Source organism: Neoarius graeffei, chromosome 22, assembly GCF_027579695.1.
Source record: "Neoarius graeffei isolate fNeoGra1 chromosome 22, fNeoGra1.pri, whole genome shotgun sequence".
Taxonomy (NCBI): Eukaryota; Metazoa; Chordata; class Actinopteri; order Siluriformes; family Ariidae; genus Neoarius; species Neoarius graeffei.
In genome coordinates, this window is record NC_083590.1 from 18191066 (window position 1) to 18206129 (window position 15064).

The following is a 15064-nucleotide window of genomic DNA, read 5'->3' on the forward strand; positions in this document are numbered from 1 at the left end:
AGTCCACTCGATCCTCGTTTACCGTCAATGGATCGGTCACTCGTCAAACAGTCCACCAGAATCCGAGTAGGGAATGGCTGAGCGTAGCTGTCAGTCAAACACAAGTTAGCCAATGGGAATGCATTCCTGGACAGCCCACCCACATGGGAAGTTTGTGCCAAAACTGCAAGCAAAAAGTCAGGGAGCGCAAACGAGAAAGCGGGAATCGCAACCAAAATAAATGACGCCAAACAAAACTGAGAAAGACGCGGAACAAAAATAAAAGGTTTCTGAAGAGTAATAGACTGATATTTTGCACGATTACACGAATAATTTGTTTGCCAGTCTAAAAAAAATTGACCTTTTTTTTGTATTTTGATTTGTCGTTTTTGTTTGATATTTCAAAAGTATTGTATGAACATTTTGGCACAAAATTGATTCCATACAACGCACGCCAACGAAATGGTAGCTACCACAGACTGTGTGTTTGAAATCCCAGGTGATTCCTTTTTTTTGTTTGTTTTGTTTAGTGGTATGAAATGCCTGATTTCACGAATGTTCTTGGTAGGTTTTGGTAAATAAATGGCAATCTTTTCATTTAAAAAATAATTTCTGCCTTTAGGTTTTGGTTTCAGTTGAACAAGATGCCAATAGGTGTTTATTTTAGATTACAGTGCTATATAATATCTGCAGTTTAAGATAGTGTTACTACGCATTATTTACAATACATTTTAGGCTAATTAGCCTACAAGTTAAAGTTTGAAATCTTTCTTTGAGGGGTATCTCAAAGTGGGGGCTCACACTGATATATTAGTTAGCCTAATGCAAGGTAATATTGCATTTCATGGTAGTCATTACTTCCCAGGCCTTTTAAAAGCTCTCTGCGAGGAATCAACCTTAGACATATCCTGCCTGGTGCATTCCCAAAAGCGCCTCCCCTGATGGGATGTGATAGGTTATAGTACATATAGTTTAATAGTCAGCTTTATGGGAGTGTTACACTGACTAGACAAGAGTTCCATTCTCAAGAAGGAATGAAATAAGTTTAATTCTCATGCAGGTACACGCCCACATTTTTAAACACACATTGTTTGTTTGTGGACCACAAGAAAAAACCTGTAACATGAACTGTCCTAACTCTCCCAATCTGGCCATTTTGAAAAAAAAATTCCCCACAATTTAAATTTAATAAATAATACTATATATGGTAACTCTCAGTAACATACTTTTTAATTCCTGACAAAGCCCCAGTTCACCAGCGTACGTTACACCATAGAATGGAAGTGGAGGTGAAGTAGAAAATACAAGTTCTATTTCACTTTACTGGTGCTTTAAGCACCTGGATGTCCATCATGTGTACGTGCAGGTCGAATGTTTGTATCAACAAAGTCACCTGTGACCTGGGTGACGTATGCCCCCTGGCCCGGCACTAAAGGCACATTCACCCAGGAAATGACCTCTTCTCATCTTCTCGTGTTGGTAAGTTGGTTTCAGGAGTGTACAGGCATCGCTGGTAGTCTTGTAAGTCGAGACGAGTTGGAGCTGCAAATTTTCATCCTCCAAAGACTGCGAGTTTTATCACTCAAATTCATACCTCCATCTCCAACCCTCATCAGCTGTTTTCTCTTCTCTCCTCAACTCTCCATCAGCTGCACCTCAGTCCTCCATCATTTCAGAGGACTTTGCATGGGTGCAAGTATAAAATTTTCAAAAACCTGAAAAGTCTGACAAGGTCAGACGTGCATGGCGCAGCCATGCGGGGGGGATTACAAAGGGAGGTGAGCCCCCCTCAGGCACAACCCCCCCCCCCCCCAAAAAAAAAAAAAACAAAAAACCACTAAACTTAACTCACAGCATTCCAAAAAGACCTCACTAAAATGCCCTCCACTCACTCATAGCCTTGTTGAAGGCACTTGTCTGGTCTAGAGTATGTACAGCATCTAGAAGGAGCTCACTCTGAATGACTGAGAAAACAGTCGCAGTAAACTTAGGATATGTAAGGTGGAGTTGAATTGTAATGAAAGATTCAAACATTTCAGTAAAGTTCATTTATTCCCAAAACAAGCATGCTTTGTTTTTTTCTTGAAACAAGATGAACTGCATTTGACAAATGTCCAAAATGTACTTACTTGTTTTTAAAAAAAACTTGTTTTATTTTCAAAGGTGCTCCAAATAAGACTTTTTCAAGACATTTTGTCTATACAAGATTTTCAAGATGGACTGTCTAAAAACGAGCCTTTCTAGCTCAATGAGGTTTTGCTTGTTGGGCAATTATGTCTTATAATAAGGGTGGCTAGATGTTTTGACTTGAAAATAGACAAACTTCCTAGGATTTTTATTTTTTGCAGTGTGAGTAGTTCTTGGCATAATATGGATTAGAACAGTACTCAAATAGGGCCATTCACTGTGTACCAACTCTACCTCTTCACAACACAACTGATGGTCTCAAACACATTAAGAGGTCAAGAAATTCAAGAAATTAACTCTTGACAAGGCACAGCTGTAAACTGAAAGCCATTCCAGGTGACTACCTCGTAAAGCTGACTGAGAAAATGCCAAGATGTGCAAAGCTGTCATCTAAGCAAAAGTTGCCTACTTTGAAGAATCTAAAATATATTCTGGTTTGATTAACACTTTTTTTTTTTTGTTTACCAAATAATTCCATAGATATTTCTTCATAAAGTCGATGACTTTAGTATTAATCTACAATTCAGAAATTATTTTAAAATAATGAAAAACCACTGAATTAGAGGCGTTTCCAAACTTTTGACTGGTACTGTAGGTGTGAATGAGAGGTGCAACCGAATAAATAAATATGCGTTTTTTTTTTTTTATCCGGCTACATGTAGGCTATCACTGCGCAAAGCCTCTAATGTTGAAATGGTAGTAATACTTGTTAAAATAATAGTAGGCTAATTTCCACATTAATTGGTAAAATGGCCCAAGGGATGTGATGGGGATGGCCATTTTTTAAGGGGGATGATTTGAGATTTTTATTTCAGAAGGGGGATGCCTCCCCCCACATCCCCCCTCAACTCGAGTACTGCGTATAAGGCCATATTTCACCTGACATAGGCCCTTCGATTTCCATCACTAGAGTGCGTCAAATTACTTTCGGTTTTGCCAGGGTGGACGCGCTTCTTTTAAATGAAGGCACAGAGGTGTCAGACATTGACAAAATGGTAAAGAATAAGTGGAGATGGGCTTGGCTAAATGAAATGGGCGATAATGGCAAGCTCCTGCTGCTGTGCCAAGGAAAAAGAAACAAAAGCAGGCATCCGGTGTTGCCAAACTAGATGCCTTTGGCTTCACTGCGAAGAAGAAAAAGTGAACTTTCACTTTACTTTTCTTGTTTCCTGGCTTTATTTCAACAGATTTTCCTATTTTTCTTTCTGTTCCACTCTTTTGAAAGCATGGTTCAAGTTCGACTGCACTTGCACTTTTCTCTGAACCACTGTTGTGCATTACTAAAGTATTGTTGAAATAAATTTGCACTTTGCGCTGAAAACTTGATGTTTCATCATGAATAGCCAGTAATGACAATGGTAAAGTCTTGCCTTAGCTTTAGTCATTGTTAAAATTATGTAAATGTACTATAAGTAGGGGCCGAGGGGATAATGGACAACACGGCGTTTAAAATTTGACGCATCACTGACGTGGTAGGGGCCAACGACATGGAGCTTTTTTTTTTCAGTCAGATGATTTTTTTTTTTTTGCTTTAATCCATGTTCTTCGCATTTCGCTTTCTTACTCATTCAACATGGCGCTCCACGAGGCCGGAGATTGAGGATGTAACAGCGAATAAGAGCTTCAAAATGGTGAAAATTATCACAAAAGAAAACGAATCGCTTATTCAGATTAGCTGCTAAAAGGAAAAAAACATCTCTGCAATGAAGCATTCCTAGAAAAAGAACAAGTACTTTGTAAATATGTTGAAAACTTAGAGTAGTGTTGCTAGTTATATGTGATTGTGACTTTGGGAGCTGAGAGAACTGTTCAACAGGGAAATTGTGTTTCTGTTGAGACAAGTTCACTGCAAAAGAGGTAACTGCATTCTTTAACTGAAACATTTACAGGATTATGTCAAATATTCTGTCTTTATGTGTTTAATTTATATTCATCATTCCTTTCATTCTAGCATGAAGTTAAAAATTCTTTTTGGCTGAGCATTACTGAGACTATTTTTGTTTATTAGTGTCCAAAACTCAAGCTTCTTTGGACTGAAAATATTATTCAACTGAGCAATCTGAGACCATTCTAGTGGTCTAAAATGTATAAAACTCATTAGCTTCCGGGGGCCTTCGGCCCCCTGGACCCCTGACCAAGCTCCGCCCTGGACCTGGCTGGGGGCCGATGGCCCCCAGACCCCTGATTAAATTTTCAGCTGAAAATACAATTTCTCATTCTCATCCCTGGAGCTAGTATGATACTACTTTCATGTAAACAAAGATCACCACATCAATTTTCCTTCCATGCAAAGTATGCCCAACACAATTATGAAGTACAAAAATAAGTGCTAAAGTATACTTTAACGTTTTGTGGTTGAAAAATTACTCACACCGTAAGAAAGATAGCACGATGATGACACAACTAACACAACACTAGTTTCATATAAAGCCTCGGTCACAACCGGCCGTACAGTACGCGCTCCTACGGCCCGTCTACACGCAAAAAACGCATGAAACGCACGAGAGCGCGCATGAAACGTACGAGAGCGCGGGTGTGATGTGCTGATTTTCGAGCCGCAGACCGGCCGCAGAGGTTCTTTGTCATGTCAAACAAACTCTACGGGCGCTTACGTTTTTTTCAGATTGCAAGACAAACTTACAGCCAACGCGCATCTTTCTCCGTGAACAAAAAAAAAAAACGCAGCGATTTGGGAAACGCCAAAAATCACACAGCCAAAAAATCGTACGTCCGGTTGTGACCTAGGCTTAACCAAACCACAACACTCTCCGTTACATGCAAAAATAACCACACAGCCTTAGATTAATAAACTTACCCCATCAGAAAGAGAAACGGCACCTTGCACACACCAATGCCTCCGATGGAATGTAATCCTAGAACGGTCCGTGTATCATCCGATCATTCAAGTATTCCATTCAATCTGGAAAACGAGGTTGCGGGGGTTTTTTTTGCTAGAAATGGTTATCTCCGATGTAAATACCGTGTGTCTGTTTGCTTCGCGGTGTTTCAGCTCCTCTGTGCTCTGTTTAGTAACTCATTCCATAGTGAAATTACACGCCTGTATGCAGTTAAGTAGCCATGCGCTCAACTTGGATCATACAGCTGATTCGCGGGAAAAAAAATGACTTAAATCTTCATGTGAATGGCCAATATGGTAATTTACCCACACCCCCCAGCAGGCTACAGTCCTGACAAAAACGAGACAATTTGCAACAAAAAATGTATGCTTTTCCAACAAAACAATGTATTATCTGAAATACTGATTGCATTCTTCAAGATCTCAACTTGCACATGATGGAAAAAAACAAATCACAAATTTCGAAAAAAAAATGCTTCTTTTGCGATTATCTCGGATTCGTTTCGGCCGACATGTGTCCCTGGATTCGGTGAGGGGTCACATATATACACTGGAATAGCTGTGTTGATTTGGTCGAACAACGTGCTACATGCGTGAAACATGATATCACACATGTATAATACCGTGAAACAACAGGCTAGTCAGGACCGCTCGTCGGTGAGCGGCGTATAAATTGAATGAGGCTTGTGGCGAAGACGAGATGAAAAGATTTGTCTCGTGCAGAGACTGTACCGCGGTAACCTGGTAATACGCTGAGAGTAGAGCCAATGATTTTCCATTTCAAAATCTGTCTTTTTCCGTTTCAGACAATGAAAAATTCTGTTTCAATTCCGTTTCACAATTTCAGTTCAAAATTGTTCTGTTTGGCTCCAATTTAGTAATTCTGGCTGGCATAATTTTACTTGGGTTTCAAAGTATTGCATCTCTAGACACAAATGGTCCTTTACATGATGAAGTCATTCATGAAAAAAAATATAATAAAACAATTACACTGACAGTAAGCTGATAAATTGCATTAATAAAAAAATTAAAGTGGGATCACAGATTGAGACAACTCAAAATATTTTACTTGACATACTGATAACAAATAAATCAAGAAACTAGGATCACCGTTAACTAAAAACCCAGCTCATATATAATATATGCAATATAATAGCATATATAATCTCAATATAATATTGAGAGTACTGATAAATTAATAGGGATAAATTAATATTCAGTAATACTTACTGAGCTTGTAATGACAATACTCATAACTGACTGTTTAAAAATATTACTCTATATCCATCTTTTTTAGTACACCACAAACTCATGAAACAATGTTTCCTAACAAAACACAGAACACACTCTCAAACAGACTAGAATAGTTTAACTTTGATTGTAATGACAGTCCTGAATATTCCTTGCAGATCAATCATTGAGTGCTCTCAGAGTACCTAGAAACGCTGCTCAATATCGCCATTATGATAGTTGTTTAATTAAGTTGTTTAATGGGACTTTTCCACTACCAATGTGGCTGAGTTGGGCTGAGCCGTGCGGTGCTGAGTCGGGCTGAGTCAAGCTGAGTGGGGCTGTTGGAGTTGCATTTCGACTACAACCACGCTGAACCGTGCTGGCTGGAAGTGGGTGGACACATTGGGTGGAGTTAGCGAAAGTGGGTGGATGTCACGTGATGTCGTTAGGCGGCGCAAACGGTGACATCAGTGACCTTTTAAGCGGTAGTCTCACGATCCGGATAGTAAACAATAAACATGGAGGACATGGAGTCGTTAGTGTTGCTGGTCTTGGTGCTAGTTTTCTGATCATCTTCTTCTTCTTTGTCATAATTCTTCTTCTTCCAGGTTTACGGTGTTTACAAATGGTGGTTATTTAAAGATCCCAGCATGCTCACGGGGCGTGTGTGGGCATGTGAGGACACTCCTCCTCACCAGTCAGTGCACAGGGGAGTGTCTCCTCACGCCCCTAGCCCCACTCGGCTCGGTTGGGCTCACTTCAGCCCCACTCCAAAACCGTGCGAGTTTTGGGTGCTGAGTAAGGCTGAAGTGAGCTCAGTCATGCTGCTCTGAGGTAGTCAAAACGCGAGCCGTGTTGGGCTGAAGTGAGTTGAAAAAGGGTAGTGGAAAAGGGGCATTAGTGTTGGTCTCTGTGAGACTGAATCTTCTGTCATTTAGAAGATTTTTATACATGGAAAAGGAGCGCTCAATGTCCACACTCGCCACTGGCAACCATATGGCGTCCTTGGCCACCAGAGCCTTCGTTTCTTTTAAGCGGTTGCCATTCTGGTTGTGACATGGGGAGCGAATCTGTAAACGAGCAGCTCATTGGCTGGCTAAGTGTGCCACAAGCCAATCACAATCACCGACAAAGCTGCCTTGACCGGAACGGTATGTCTGCTTGGGCATTAGCGGCAGTTACACTTTGACACGCGAGCAATGTTTCACTATAAAAATTCTGTAATTTCCGTCCGTTTTCCACGATCGCAGAAAATCATTGGCCCTATGAGAGTGAGACAGTGAGAGGGCCACCCCTACCCCCCCCCCCCCCCCCCAAAAAAAAAAAAAATCTTAACGGATTTACATGATTTGGAAAAATGACTTTTTCAGAACCGAAAAAAACGGAGCTTCCGGCACATGCCGGAAAACTTGCACCCATGACTTTGTGGTCTTTTTTTTTTTTTGAGGAGATCATAACCATCCACAACTCCTTCACTATGCCTAAACCCCCCACCCCCATCTGTTCCCCCTTGCTCTCTGCTTTTCCCCCTCTTTCCACTTCAGGTGTCTCCCAGCTCCTGCTCTCTCACCGTCCGACCATTTGTGCCCTTGACTCTATCCCCTCATCTCTCCTCCTGCCATCCTCCCATGTATCAACTCCTCCTTGTCCTCCGGTTACTTTCCCTCCAGCTTCAAATGGACCCACATCATCCCTCTGCTGAAAAAAACCCCCACCTGAGACCTGTGTTATCCAGAGTTAGTGCCCCATTTCTCTTCTCCCCTTCCTGTCAAAGGTGCTTAACCCTTTGATGCAAAACATATGCACACCCCTTCTAATGCACAACATGGGTCAAAAATGACCCGCATTCATTTTCCAGGTTATTTCATGCTGACTGAGTTTTTCTTTGCTCTATCTTTTGAAATCAATTTTTTATGATTGAATATCCCAAGTATTCTTTAAATATCTTGTTTTTAATTACCACAAATCATTAATTTAATTTTTTCTTTCCTACTTTATGAACAAAAATACTTTTTATATTACTACATATGAGTCATCCAAGTGTGATTTTAAAATTAAATGTCTTAATACTATAATAATAATTTGTTTCAAGTAATTACTTTAGCAGTGAATGGGGCCAGTTATTTATTTATTAACTATGTAGTTAGCTAAGCCAACTACAATAAAATTAGCTAACTAAAGTAAAATATGTCAACAGCTCGGTAGCTAATAGTAATTACTTGTAACTTTGTGACAAGTAATCTACTCACTCTCAAGGTAACCTAAACATAATCAATTTTTTTCTAAGGTAATGTTAGAACAATTGAAAACCATTACTTGCATGTATTAGATGGGCAAAGGGCGCTGTGCTGAGCTGTGAAATGTCTGACACAAGCACAATTCACAGTTCCCACCAAACGCTGGAGTAAATGCATGCGGGTCGTTTCTGACCCATGTGTGTAAACTTGATGTAGAATTACAAAAGCTGTGCGTGTTCATAACTTAAGAAAGGAAAAATAAAAATGATTTGTGCTAAACAAAAACAAGATATTTACTGCATATTTGGAAAAGTAAATGACAAAATGAATTTATTTCAAAAGTATATCATAGAAACACTCAGCCATACATGAAATAACCTGGAAAATGAATGCAGGTCGTTTTTGACCCATGTTGTGCATTAGAAGGGTAGTGATACAAAAAGGATTTTTATTCAAAAAGTAAGAAAGGAAAAAATAAAATAAAGATGTATGATGATCAAAAACAAGTTAATTGAGGAATACCTTGAATACTGAATGATGGAATTAATTTATTGCAAAAATATAGAAGATAAAAACTCAGCCGGGTCACTTTTGACCCATGTTTTGCATCAAAGGGTTAAACATGCTGTTGTTAACCAACTCTCCTCTTTTCTCTCACAAAACAACCTCCTGGATCCCCACCAGTCCGGCTTCTGAGCCGCACACTCAAGAGACTACTTCTTTCCGTCAGTGAGGCACTTCATGCAGCACGTGCTGCCTCCCTCTCCTTGGTCCTGATTCTCATTGATCTTTTCTGCTGCATTTGACACTGTTGATCACTCCATCTTCCTGTCATCCTTATCAGCTCTAGGGATCTGCAGGACAGCCCTAGACTGGTTCAAGTACTACCTCTCTGGTCACTCCTTCCAGGTTACCTGGTCTGGTACTGTATCAGCATCACACCCACTTACCACCAGTGTCCCTCAAGGTTCAGTCCTTGGTCTGCTTCTCTTCTCCCTCTACACCCAGTCTCTTGGCCCAGTTATCTCTGCTCATGGTCTATCCTACCACTGCTATGCTGATGACACCTGGCTGTTTCTCTCTTTTCCTCCTTCTGACACACACATCTCCACTCACATCTCTGCTTACCTGTGTGACATCTAGAGCTGGATGGACAACCATCACCTGAAGCTCAACCCAGGCAAGACCGAGGTAATCTACATTCCTGCTCCATCCTCTCCACCCCTTGACATTGTCATCTACCTGGGGGACATCTTGAGGTTTCCTTCACCCAGTGCAAAGAACCTAGGCATTGTATTCGACAACAAACTCTACTCCTCATCGAACATCGCTGCAGTGACCGACATGTGGATTCCTCCTCTACAACATCCGAAGTACCTGCCCTTTTCTTATCACCTACTGCATTCAGCTTCTGATCTAAGCATTGATCTTCTCCCACTTGGACTACTGCAACTCTCTCCTTGCTGGCCTTCCAGCTTCTACCATCAGACCCCTGCAGCTCATCCAGAACGCTGCAGCTTGCCTGGTCTAAAACCTCCCCTGTTCCCCCTCTTACCCACCTGCACTGGCTACCTATCGCAGCTCACATCAAATTTAAGACATTGGTGCTAGCTTACCAGGCTCTCAAGGGGTTAGGGCCAGCATACCTCCAGAGTCTGAGCCACCCCTACACTCCACTACGACTGGTCACCTGGCTCCTCCTCCTCTCTGCTCTTGCCCAGCCCACTCAAGACTACTGCCTTCCTGGTTCCCCATTGGTGGAATGACCTGTTCAGTGAGGTCAGAATTCCTGACTCCCTGACCACCTTTAAGTGCTAACTGAAGACTCACACCCTCAAGATTCAGGCTGCACCTCTCCCCTTCTTCCCTGTCCACTGTGTAGCTGTGTTTCAATCTAGATCAACCCTAGCCTGGGGTTAGGTGTTTTGAGTTCTCTATTTGATTATTCTTTAAATGGTTGGTTTGTTTGCTTAGCTGTTTGAGCTGTTGATACTTCAACAGCATATTACACTAGGTATAGTTGTCACTTGTTTGGTTGGCACAAGAACTTTCTTGTCTCGAAGTTCAGCACTTTGTCTAACTGACTGCACTCATTATACGTCTCTCTGGATAAGAGTGTCTGCTAAATGCCATGTATTAATCTTTCAGTACATCTGTTAGTGGTGATTGCTTTAAAACAACACTGGAACCCTGGCTTCCCCTCATATTTCGTTAAAATGCAGCAATGAAATGTTTACAAAAGTGTCTATTTTATTCATCAGTCTTGGTGTAATGCAATATTTTAGTGAATCATCACATTAGTCAAGTATCTCACTGCAATATTACACTGTTTTAATGAACAAACTCAGACTTTTTAGTGGTGAACAGTGCAGCCTGTGTGAAAAGCCCCTGAGACAGAGCTAACAGACCCCCACTGAAGCCTCTGCATCCATTAGTGTCTGTTAGGTGTTTGTGTACTCGCCGTTTTAATGGGCAGAAAGATGATGGCTCATTGGACAACAGGCTTTTAACATGTCACTTTGTGCCCTGGCGGCACGGTGGGGTAGTGGTTAGCACTGTCGCCTCACAGCAAGAAGGTTCTGGGTTTGAATCCAGTGGCTGATGAGGGCTTTTCTGTGTGGAGTTTGCATGTTCTCCCTGTGTCTGCGTGGGTTTCCTCCCACAGTCCAAAGATATGCAGGTTAGGTTAATTGGTGGTTCTAAATTGACCGTGAATGGTTGTTTGTCTGTGTGTGTGTCAGCCCTGCGATGAGCTGGCAACTTGTCCAGGGTGTACTCTGCCTCTCGCCCATGGTCAGCTGGGATAGGCTCCAGCTTGCCCCGTGGCCCTGCACAGAATAAGCGGTTACAGATCAAACAAACTTTGAGCCCTGCCCGGACGCATGGCTTCACTGGAGTGTGAGCAAGGGCGTTTTCACAGGGGGACATCTTGGCATTCACTGGACAATGCGTTTTTTGTTTGTCCTGCCTGGACACACAGCTTCTCCTTTATTATGACTGGTGGAACTCACAAAGGGGTGGAACCTTGTAACAAATTGCCAAAAAAAACATGATTGACATCACAAAGCTAAACATATTGGAGCCTGCAGTGGTGGTATCATTTGTAAATATTGCCAATAAATTGTAAGTATAAAGGGGTGTTTCATTATTTGCAATACTTACTGAAATTTGTTTCTGATTCTAACTTGTGAGCGGTCACTTCCTTCTTCAGTGAGTAGCTTAGCTACTTCCTTGGCACAAAATGGCAAAAAAAAAATCCAAATCCATGGGACCACACACACACTTCAAACAAAACAGATTCAGTGATGTTGCTCTTCTGCCTAAGATTAAGGCATCTCACAAAAATCACACTAAGTACACAGTGTGTAATACTGAAGGAGGTGAAAGAGAAACCAAAGAAGAGCAGAACAGATGCAGAAATCTACTAGAACTTGCTATATTACATTAATGGCATTTAGCAGATGCTCTTATTCAGAGCAATGTACAATATACTCGGAGCAGCCTGGGGAACAGTTGGGGGTTGGGTGACTTGCTCAAAGGCAGTTCAGCCATTCCTGCTGGTCCTGGGAGTCGAACTGGTGAACTTTTGGTCCTAAAGCTGCTTCTCTGACCATTAGTCTCTGTTCATGTGTCTACTGTAAGAAACACCACCAAACAATAAAACTGTTATGAATTACAAAGAAAGTCTGTTTACAAAACCAATGCAAATCATTTCCATCGTACACTAATCATGTATTCCCATCTCTCTCTCACTCTCTCTCACACACACACACACCTCTAATTTAAAGACGCACAAAAAATTTTGATGTTAATAAACTAAAGTAGTGAAGTGTGTGTCATTGTGTCTCTGCAGGTTGCAGGAGTGTGGTGTCTCAGATGAAGGCTGCGCTGCTCTCGTTTCAGCTCTGAGATCAAACCCCTCACACCTGAAACGACTGAATCTGTCATTTAATAATGATGAATTAGGAGATTCCGGAAAGAAGCTCCTCTCTGCTCTTAAGGATAATAAACATTACAAAATACAGAAACTCATGTAAGTAATAACCTTTTTAGGCAAATGTTGAAAAAGAATAATAATTTAACTTATCATTTTTCTTTTGTGTCAGTAAATGTCACATGACCAGGCCATGAAATAAACCCAGTTTTAGAAATTTTCACCATATTCCAGTCCCGCCCAGGATTTTGCGGGCCCTTTTTGTGATTGTTGCGGGCTAAAATGTCTGATGTTGCAGGGGGTTTTTCCAAAAAATTGCAATGAAAGTTGCGGTGTTTTTTAGGTTTTTGTTGCGATTACATTGCGGGAGGAAGTGAAAGTTGCGAGAAATTGTTGCGATTTTCTCTTTTTGTGATTTAAAATTGAGTGATGTTAAAGTTATTACTGAAAAACTATTGATTAAAAAAAACAGACACTGAGAAATGGTCCTATAAACAACTTGACCAATATAAAAGATTACCAGGACTACAAAAAATGCAGAAAAATAGGCTTTACTTATCCAAATGCACCTGTTGGTTCAAAAGTTAAAGTGCATAGAACCTCACAGCACAACATGAAGTTACCTTAAAATATAAATGCCTCAGCTTTCATGTAAGGAAAAAAACTATTAATACTAGTACTGTGTGCAGGCAGTCTCTCCTGAAGACTAAATTAAACAATAATTATAAACTAATAAAATAAATGGCTCAGGCTTCATAGAAGAAAAAACAACAATTTGAACAGAATCTCACAGTATGATGCTGAAGCTGCCAAAACAATGGAAAATAAAATACCATTTTGGCAAAAATGTTGGCATCCATTAATTTATTGTATTAAGTAAAAATATAATGTAAAGTGCACACAGTCCTTCACTGTAAACATAACACACTTTCAGTAACAGAATTTAAGCCTACATAAACACTGACTCGCACATGCTGCTTCTCTTGAACGTATACACGGAAGCAAGGCGGAAGGTAGTTTGTCGACGTCACCTCAAGACGACGTCAACTAGGGCTGTGCGATATGGGAAAAAATGAATATCCCGATACATTTTCTCCATTTCACGATATACGATTGTGGCAGCGGGGGCGTGGTCAAGCGCCGGTCTGTGACAGGAGGGCGGAGTCAGGGAAGGTAAGTGGCAGAATCATGTCACCTGAGAGCAATTAACCTGTTTGTGTGTCTTCCCAGTGACTGCGCCCTATATCAGGAGGGAGAGCGAGAGCAGAGGAAGCTCAACCCTGAACCAGACGCCGGTTGTGTGTCTGTGCATATTATTGTTAGACTGAAAAGTGTGGCAATAAAGCCCATTTATAAAACCTGATCTCTGTCCTGCCGTCCTCTGTGCTCCACCCACACGTAGGGTCTCTTACAGTGGTGCCGAAACCTGGGACAGTGGAGCACCAAACCAGCAGCCCCATGGAATCCTCCCCGTTCGCCGATCTGGTCCACGCCCTCGCCACGGCTCAGCAAAGCCAGCACCAGGCACTCGTCACGCTCCGAAAGGAGCAGGAGCAGCGCTTCGAAGCCCTGGTGCTGGCCCAGCAGGAAGATCGCGAGGCGTTCCGGCATCTCCTCGCGTCGGCGGGGTCCACCAGCGCTCCGGCCGCGGGCCCGTCTCCCCTCATTGTCACCAAGATGGGCCCGCAGGACGACCCCGAGGCGTTCATCACGTTGTTTGAACAGGTCGCCGAAGCCTCGGGGTGGCCGATGGAGCAGCGCGCGGTGCGCCTCCTCCCCCTGCTCACGGGAGAGGCACAGCTGGCCGCGCTACAGCTCCCCGCCGACCGCCGGCTGGCCTACGCGGACCTCCGCCGGGCCGTCCTCCAGCGCGTGGGGCGCACACCGGAGCAACAGCGCCAGCGCTTCCACGCGCTGCGACTGGAGGAAGTCGGCCGGCCGTTCGCGTTCGGCCAGCAGCTCCGGGACGCCTGCTGGCGGTGGCTGAGGGCCAACGATCGCGACGCCGAGGGAATCGTCGACCAGGTGGTACTGGAACAGTTCATCGCCCGCTTACCAGCCGGAACCGCGGAGTGGGTCCAGTGCCACCGCCCGGCGTCGCTGGATCAGGCAGTCGAGCTGGCGGAGGATCATCTGGCGGCTGTCCCGGACGGCAGGACAGAGATCAGGTTTTATAAATGGGCTTTATTGCCACACTTTTCAGTCTAACAATAATATGCACAGACACACAACCGGCGTCTGGTTCAGGGTTGAGCTTCCTCTGCTCTCGCTCTCCCTCCTGATATAGGGCGCAGTCACTGGGAAGACACACAAACAGGTTAATTGCTCTCAGGTGACATGATTCTGCCACTTACCTTCCCTGACTCCGCCCTCCTGTCACAGACCGGCGCTTGACCACGCCCCCGCTGCCACATACCCCCACCGCCCGACTCAGGCCGGGTGGCCATCCGGCCTGCAGCCGACTCCCCCCCCCCTTGACGGGAGAGGAAGTCCGCCACGACCATCTGCGCCCCCGGCCTGTGGACCACCTTGAAATTAAAGGGTTGGAGCGCCAGATACCAACGGGTGATCCGCGCGTTGGCATCTTTCATGCGGTGGAGCCACTGGAGGGGCGCGTGGTCCGAACAGAGGGTGAAA

At 43.1% G+C, this 15064-nt stretch overlaps 2 protein-coding genes across 26 annotated transcripts in view; both read left to right on the plus strand.

Moving 5' to 3' along the window:
* The window catches only part of LOC132870726 (protein NLRC5-like), a 930547-nt gene that overhangs the window by 442309 nt on the left and 473174 nt on the right, over positions 1–15064 (plus strand). The window lies entirely within an intron of this gene.
* LOC132870728 (NLR family CARD domain-containing protein 3-like) overlaps positions 1–15064 on the plus strand; it is a 65029-nt gene that overhangs the window by 40068 nt on the left and 9897 nt on the right. The window contains exon 8 of the mRNA XM_060904546.1: positions 12347–12526. Within this exon, the coding sequence (XP_060760529.1) occupies positions 12347–12526 (180 nt within the window). The remainder of the gene's footprint in view (positions 1–12346; positions 12527–15064) is intronic.